The sequence below is a fragment of the Helobdella robusta genome (genome assembly GCF_000326865.2).
Source record: "Helobdella robusta unplaced genomic scaffold HELROscaffold_98, whole genome shotgun sequence".
In the NCBI taxonomy this organism is placed as follows: Eukaryota; Metazoa; Annelida; class Clitellata; order Rhynchobdellida; family Glossiphoniidae; genus Helobdella; species Helobdella robusta.
In genome coordinates this window covers 119,943-129,061 of record NW_008705554.1, presented here as the reverse complement: position 1 = coordinate 129,061, position 9,119 = coordinate 119,943, and the positions used below count along the sequence as shown (strand labels likewise).

The 9,119-nt window shown below is 34.2% G+C and overlaps 1 protein-coding gene across 1 annotated transcript; it reads left to right on the top strand.

Moving 5' to 3' along the window:
• Positions 1-5,373: 5,373 nt before the first annotated feature.
• HELRODRAFT_91322 (hypothetical protein) lies at positions 5,374-8,779 on the top strand (the record flags this gene model as incomplete). Its single annotated transcript, XM_009033777.1, has 6 exons — positions 5,374-5,550; positions 5,856-5,936; positions 6,472-6,569; positions 7,448-7,571; positions 7,801-7,975; positions 8,328-8,779. Coding segments are annotated over 6 exons (1,107 nt in total), but the record flags the coding sequence as incomplete, so codon positions are not given.
• Between the last annotated feature and the right edge of the window lie 340 nt (positions 8,780-9,119).

Sequence of the window (9,119 nt, the reverse complement as noted above, 5' to 3'; positions counted from 1 at the left end):
ATGAACATGGCTGGTGAGGATGAACATGGCTGGTGAGGATGAACATGACTGGTGATGATGATGATGGCTGGTGATGGTGATGATTTGTGATGATGATGATGATGATGGAGGAGGATGGTAATGGTTACATTGGTGATAGTAGTTGTTCAAATAATGATGCGGTAATGAGTTATCAGATTTTCTTTCAGTCACGTCAATCAATGATTCTACAAATTTTCTTCTTGCTATTGTTGTGTTGCTGTTTCTTTCTTTGGCCCATGAATAATTTTGTTATTATTATTGGGCTAATTGTATTTGATCATTGTCATTACCTTATCAACTCATATATGATGATATATGTTCTGAATACGACGACGATGATGATTATTACGAAAATAATTATGACGATGATGATGACGATGATGATGACGATGATGATGATGATGACAATGAATACGACGACGATAGTGTATTTTGCTTTAATGATGAGTCATAGATCGTCTGACCAAACGCATCACAAAATAGAATCACAAAAGCGTAAACATTAACGATGATGATGATAATTATATGTGTATATATATATATATATTTTTACAATATTCTATAAATTTTACCGAATGTTTGATTATGACGATGGAAACGGTGACGTTTAGTTCACCAAAAAACTTTAGTGAGAAAAATCAAAGAAACGAACTACAAACATATTAACGCCAAACATTCGGTAGAATTTATAAAATATTGTAAAAATTATGGTCTATTACCAACATATATATATATATATATATATATATATATATATATATATATATATATATTTTTATATCTTATATATCTTATGGTCTATACCAACATATATATATATATATATATATATATATATATATATATATATATATATATATATATATATGTGAAGCAACTTATGACATCTACCGAATTTTTAGCGTTTGATAATTTTTTTATTACATTTTACTAACCATCGCTAGAATTAGGTAGATTTCATAAATTACTGCATTAATTATGGTCTTTTATATATGATGAATATATATATATCATCATCATCATCAGATATGTTATTATCATCGTCGTCATTATCATCGTCACCATATATATATGTCTTCATCGTCTTCATTTTCTCGTCATTCAATGATTTACTTTTTATTATGTCCGACTCCGGTCCCTCAAAAAATCCCGCTCCTACTAAAATTTTTTGACCCCTACTCCTGGTTCCGAATTGAATTCCAGAAAAATTTTTTTAACTTTTGCATCATAATTTTACCTTAACATCACTGCTAAATGAAAAATATTTTCATTTTTGCATCATAATTACACCTTATTATCACTACTAAATAAAAAATACTTTCAAAAACACTTAAAATCAGTCAATGTAATTGTATTTCTTAGTAAAATTACTTTATTTTTATGTTTTACAATATACTGAATGGAAATTGTGATTTTAGTCATTTATTTTCAGTATAAAAAATGATTGTCTGTATTACATATATTTATCCTCTAAATAACACAATCTCAGAAAAACTTTTAAACAATATTAAAAATTTTTTTAAAATAAATATCATTTTCTGGAGTCAGATAAAAAAATCCGAATCCGTCAAAATCTCCAACCGACTCCAACACTCTGATTATGGTCACGAGCGTAATTTTGGCCAAGAAGTTGAGCTTTTTAATATGGAGACATAAAGTTTTGCTAGCACTTCCAATTAATAATATTATTTTTTACTACGTTGTCGATTGTCACTGGTGTCATCATCGCCATTCTATTTGTCACCATTTAACAGTAGTGTCGCTAGCTCATTCGTTGTTGACGACGATGACGACAACTACGACGACGACACACACGACCACCACCACCACCACCACCACGAAAGACAGCAGCAGCAACGCAGTTGCATCAACATCACTCAACAACAACAACAACGTCACATCTTCATCGTCATCATCTTTGTTGTCAACATCTTCATCATTCTTCTCCATGGTTATGTCCAATATTAAGGAGTCTTTAACTGGCAACAACAACAACAACAACAGCAGCAGCAACAACAACAATATTAATAATAGTAGTAACAATAATAATGTTGGTTCATTGGTTAAAAAGTCTAAAGAGCATCAACAGCATCACCTCACAGGCGGTTATGATAATGATTTCTATGAAAATAATTCACAAGATGGCGCATTTGTTAGTGACTTCAATTTTTTCCCCTTTCACGTTAATTTAATTTATCATATATCCATCCAAGTAATCAGCGCGTTATCATTGGTTAGTATTAATAATGTGCCTCAGTCGGTTGTCATTGCCTATTTAAAATGACATTATTCTTCTTATTATTGTTATTTTTATTTTTATTAAACGTATACACAAAAATATTTATAATGTACACTACTTTTAAATATATACTATATATATATATATATATATATATATATATATATATATATATTCAACAATTCATCAATGAGATCACTGTGATGTTGATTGCATTGCCAAGAATGAACTAAACTTATGCCGGAAAGAATTTATAAATCATCAAAACTAAAACTTCATATATATATATATATATATATATATATATATCCTAATAAATTCTACTGCTTTATTAGTGTTTATTAACTTATATTTGAATTTTTCAATTTGTTTTGGTAAATTTTTTTACTACTGTTATTATTATGTTATTCAGAAGCTATTAGTAAAAACAATATTTACTAAGACAAATTGAAAAATTCGAAAATGAGCTGATAAACACTAATAAATCTGTGAAATTTATTACATACTGTCAAGAATTTGGTTTATATATATATATATATATATATATATATATATATATATATATATGTGTGTGTGTGTGTGTGTGTGTGTGTGTGTTTGTGTGTGTGTGTGTATATAATATTTATATAGGCAATTCTTACCTACTTACTTGGGCTAACTCATCAGGTTAAATATAGCAGCGGTTTTTCTGAAGTGGCCAGCATCCCGTAGGGTTTGCCACAAAGTTCACTTTTGGGACAAATTTTGACTGGTCGTATCGGGCAGTAGTTCTTGAGATCATTCGGTGGTTTGGTTTCATGTGTCATGCCTTTGCACATTACATCCAGGGAATAGTGGTCACCAGCATACCAGAATTTCTTCAATCCGTTATTCAGAAACTATTCACATGTTTAACAGATATCTGGATCAAACTAAATAGATGCAAATCAAATTTTTTTCCAACAGAAGTTTGGCAGTAGCTGTCAAAGATAGATTTAAATTCTGAAAATATTGGAGAAAGAAACATATAATTTTGTGAAAAAGCATTAAATTTGGGATGTGTGTTGGACTGTCAGTGTTAGACTGTCAATGAAGGATCATCTGAAAATTCTTTCAGCAACATGTACATATTAGCTACAAAGAATACATCGACTTTTTAAATAATTGGACGAATCAATTATACAAACCCTGATGCATGAATTCAAACATTCACATCTGGATTATTGCAACATTTTATTTCATGGTTCCCCTTGTAAATCCAGAGCATTGATTCAATCCATTCAGAATTGAGCGACAAAAATTGTTGTTGGGTGTTGAAAGTTCAATCACGTAAAGACGATCTTAAGAGATCTTCATCCGTTGAACGTCGAAAAAAAATTAATGTTTGAAACATGCATTGTTGTGTTTACAGCCATGAATGTACTCATGCTTTGGTACTTTATGGAAATACTTGAAAAGATATGGAATGTTTCGGTAGGCATCACTGGAGGTCTGTTGGTATGAATCCGATGGCTTTTGGCCCCGCTCAACTACGTACATGTCCGAGGAAGATTGAAGATTTTGTGGAATGGACTGCCAGAATAACTGAGGACACCAGGATTGAGCATTGACTCTTGAAAAATATTTTTGAAACACATTTGTTTTTGACAGGATAATAAAAAATCTGTATTCGTTTCTATTTTATTTTACGTTTTGGAAATTTTTCGGTTTCTTTTATTTCAGTGATTTTTGTGGCGGCACTTTTCAGAAATTTTTAATTAGTGCTATATAAATTATTTATTTTTAACTCATTATTATCATTTATATTTATATACTTACATTCATCCAATTTTTACGACAGCAAGTTCACAGTGATTCCATATACAACACGCTAGACAACAACAACTCTTCATCTTCAACAACAACGCCAACAACAATAGCAACAACTGAAAGCATCAACATTTGTGGCACCAGCAACAACAACAACACCTTCACTAACACAACGGCTAGTAATTGTAACGATTTCACTATCTCACCAGCACAAAATGGTACAGTCAAAACTACTATAAAATCTAAAAAGACCAAGTTATCAAATTATTTGGCCTCGACGGCCAGTGTTTCAACATGCAACGCCAACAATGTTGCAAATAGTCAGAATACAGTTGTCAACAGTAGCAACAACATCAACAGCTCGAACGTCAGCAACATCAACCTCGTTACTGCTTCCAACGTGAATGTTACTGCAACTAGTACTGCCAACATCTCATCTGGTAGTAACTCTAACAACAATAATAGCACCAGTAGTAGTAATAGGGATAAGGACTCATTGTTAGCTAGGTTGGTTTGTTGTTGTGTTGTTGTCTGCTGGTTGGAGCTAAAGTAGAATTAGCAGTGATAGTAGTAGTACTTGTAGAATTACCAATGGTAATTGTAGAAGTTGTAGGCGAGAAGATGGCGCAAGGCATGCGTGCCTGGTCCTACCTGCTTCAAATACAGAAGAGATCCTCGTCTGTTGTGCTCTGTCTTGATGTGTATGATGAATGTATGACGTGTGTGTGTGTGTATGTGTGTGTGCGCGTGTATGTCATAGTTGATTTATCTGACAAATATTTACCATCACCAGTTACCTTAATACTTTATATCAAGAGTGGCCAGCCGGTGGTACAGTACAATGCGTTACTATGTGCCAACTGTGGTGCACTGCACAATTACAAGTGGCGCATTAGGTCCCAAAAATAATACAAGAGGAAGGAAAAATCATGCCTGATGTTAATTTAAAAATAATAAAAACATTTAAAATTTTATTGATACTTCTATAAATTAAAAAATCCTCTTTTTTCAACCTATGAATGTTAGTTAGGCTGTGGCATGTAGGTACATCAGGACATGCTCAGCCGCAGGTCTTTTTTGAAATTTCGCGATATTTTTTTGTTTATATAGTTTTTGGCTACGTTTTTAAAAAGGAACTATGAAAAAATTTGTGTAGCGCATATGAATTGAAATTGAAAAAACTGGTGCATGGCAACAATAGGTTGGCCACCCCTACAACTGCATCAACAGTTATTAATAATAAAGATTTCTGCTCACTTAAACTTTACTAATTGCTTTTGCACTGGGATAACATTCACAGTAATATGATGATTACGTGATATTTGATTGACAGTAGGCTGGAGGCAGACGTGAAGAGGATGAGGTGCGAGTTGCAAATCTCAAAAAATGTTGAATCAGAACTTCGATCTCAAATATCCAACCTGTCAGCCACCGAGAAGTCATCCAAGGCTGAACTCAACCAACTCAGACAAGATAATGAAAGTCTACAAGCCAAGTTAGTTGTTCATAATAATGGCGAGGATGTCGCAACTGCTGCTGCTGCTGATGATGACGCTGCTGATGTGCCGGTATGGTTGTGATGCTAATGGTGTAATCGAATTGATAATACTGCATCAAAGATGTTGATATTTTCAGTAAGATTATTGTTAATGCTGTGAGAAGTATGAAATATACATACAAGTAGATAAGGATGACAATAAAATGACACTAATAAAGATGACGTAAGGATGATGGTGTTGAACAAATAAATGTGAGATGACATTAATGATGTTGTGAAACCTTCAACACATCATCAATCAGACTACAGAAACAGATCCTTGGTAGGCAGCAGGACAAACAGAACCTGGCCATTGCTGAGAGGAGATTGGCTGAGGAGAGGAAACAAAAGGTAATAAATACTTTTATTGCTACTACTGCTACTGTTATTGTTACTTCTACTGTTATTGCTAATACTACAAACGAATATTTATCTAGAAATTGATTACATGGTGGTATTATTATTATTTTATAAATATAAAAACTTCCAAAATATTTTTGAGAAACTTTTACCGAACATTATCTGTTCTGCTTGTGTTGTATGACTAGATTGTGTGTGTGTGTGTCTTTATGTATGCTCGAATTTCGAAACAGAAACTTTTTTGTTTTTTATTTGGTCGAGATTGTATATTTATTTCAATTTGTTAGAAAGATTTCCGTTTTTTTCTTAAATAAAAATATTCGATATATATTTATTTGCTTCAAAACAAAATTAAGAAGACTATGTTGAAGTTAACGAGCGACATATAAACCATAGCCACCTTGTAAAATGTTAACAGAGAGTAGATCAATTGAAATTATATACTTAATGACTGTAATACTAAAGACAATAAATATTATTATTATTTTAATATTGATCCATTTAAATCCCGTTCGAACATTCACAGGCTACATTGGAGAACCAGCTAACAACTGAAAAGAAGAAAAAGGCGGAAGAAGCGGCTGCCGCCTTGTTTAAGGCCTCAACAGCCGCTGCAGCTATTAAGTGGGTCATCTTTTTCCTCGTAATTTATTGGTTGACCTAATTTTGTTTAATTGGGTGGGTGAGTATGTGGGTGGAGGTTATGTTGTGCAATATTTTGATCAGTCTGTTAGTCGGAAAGTTGATAAAATCAGCGTTCTTGGTGGTTTTTGCTGGTAAGCTGTGCTGCAAATATTTTTTGTCTAGCTGCTTGCAAACTTCCTTGCCGAATTAATTTGGGTTGCATAATGCGTCGCACGTCCAGCACATGAAATATCGCCTGCCCCATCATCGTCGTCGTCGTTACACCGGAATGAAATTGCATTCATACATATCCTTGGATGGAGTCAGGTGCTTTTAAATTGCATTCGTGCAATGTACGAATATGCTAAAAGTAAAATCGGCAGGATAGATAGATTCGTGTTGTTTACATTTCCACATTTAATCGTTTTAGAGAATAATTTATTTTGTTGCACGGTGTTTGCAAAAAATGTTAATTGAGTGCACTGAAGCGCTGAGAAAACAAACGAACAAACAACAGCAACAACAGTTCCATTATAGATTGCAATCGTCATTGGCTCCAGCGACACACCCAATGCCATCCTATCTCTTTAAATATTCATTTTTGTTCGTATTTCATGTTCACATTGCAAAAATTTTCAAAATAATGTGGATTTTTTTGAAACGATTGTTGATTTCATCCACATGCCTCCTTATGTTCATTGTTGAACACACCTACATGCACACTCACATACATACAATAATTAGGTTAAATTAACCTTGTATTATTAGTATTTATTATGTATTAAAGTTTATTAGTAAAATACACAAACACGCCTACGTGTCTTTCATACACCCTCACGCACACACACACACACACACACATACAAATTCTTGAACAGATCTGAATGTATATCGGATATGTGTAAATCGAGTAAAAGTGAACTAGATAATGAGCTGAAGAAAGTTAAGAATGATTTGAAGAGTAAAGATGACAAGATCAAACAACTAGAAAATGATATTCAGGTATAAACACTGTGTTGTTGTTTTGTCTGGCATGTTGTTGTTGTAGCGTTAATAATGCTGATGTTGTGTTTGTGGGTTTTTTTTTGTGTCAAACAAGTTGTTGCTTGTGTTGATTTGTTTTCCCGCAATCGGCCAATCAATCAATCGACAACCAACAGCAACACCAACATCAACCACCTACAATAACCAACCCCCAAAAACACCCTTCAATCGACCAACCAATGAACAGTCAATGAAGCAACAGCAAGGTTCCAGTCAAGAGGCAGAGGTCCTGAAGAGTGCACTGGTGGTTCTGCAGAGCAAGAACAGCCAGCTGGAGCTCAGCTTGAGCTCTGAGACAAGACTGAAACTCGACCTCTTCTCAGCTCTTGGTGACGCCAAAAGACAAATTGAAATACAGCAAGGTTGGTTGGTTGGTTGGCTGGTGGGTTGATTGGTTGGCTGGCTGGCTGCTGGTTGGCTCGTTGATTTTTGCTTGGTCAAATTGGTTGTTTTGTTTGGTTCATACAAAGAATGAATTTTGACCGTCCGTTTAACCTTAGGTTTTTTTTAAAGACAGCAACGAAAAACAAACATTTTGAGTGCTAATATAATATAAAGTTGTTTAGGAGTCCTGATGACGTAGCACGTGACGAATGCATTTAAAATCCTAGCACTGATCTCCACCTGTATCTTTTTAACTTCTTTATAAGATGTGTTGCCTGCTAATATCGAATGTTAAGAGCAATATATATAAAAAAAATTCTGTGAACGCAGGCCTACTGATCCAGAAGGACAGGGAGTTGCGCGATCTGAAGACTCACATAGCCGAAGTCATGGCGTTCCTACCCGTCTCCAACTCTTCGTACTGTGGACCCAACAACTCCCAGCTAGCCATGTTGTTCTCACCATCCTCATCTACCTCCTCACCATCACCAATGTCGGCTTACCCCTACAACCCCGGCAACCACATGATGGAACAGTCACCACCAAAAACTCCCATTCTAACTCATCATCCTCAGTACTCTCAGCAGCAGCAGCAACAACAACAGCAACAGTACCAACAACAACAACATCAACAACAACAACAGTACCAACAACAACAACAGCAGCCACAGATTAATAGTGATGGAAGCGTTTCTCCATCTCCACAACCAAGTTCTCAACATCAGCAGCAGCAGCAGCAGCTGAATGGCAATTATGGGCCAACATCAAGTCAACAAATGTAAATAAATAAAATATATACGTAATGTAATGTAATGATGACGCCGATGATGATGACGATTACGATGATGTGTCGTTGGTGTTAGAGGATAACCGATTAAATGATGATGATGATGATGATAATGATGATGATGATGATGATGCTTTTTTTTGTTTTCATTATTAAAAAGAAACATTTTTCAAAAGAAGTTTGTAAAGAGATAAATAAAAAAGACTTTGTTAACATGAGATTAAGTTGTCATTTTAAACTCATGTCATCTACTTGCATGACGACGGTGATGATGTTGACGACTAAAGTGATGATGATGATGTTCGGTGAGTAATAAGAATGACTGAATGAGTGAA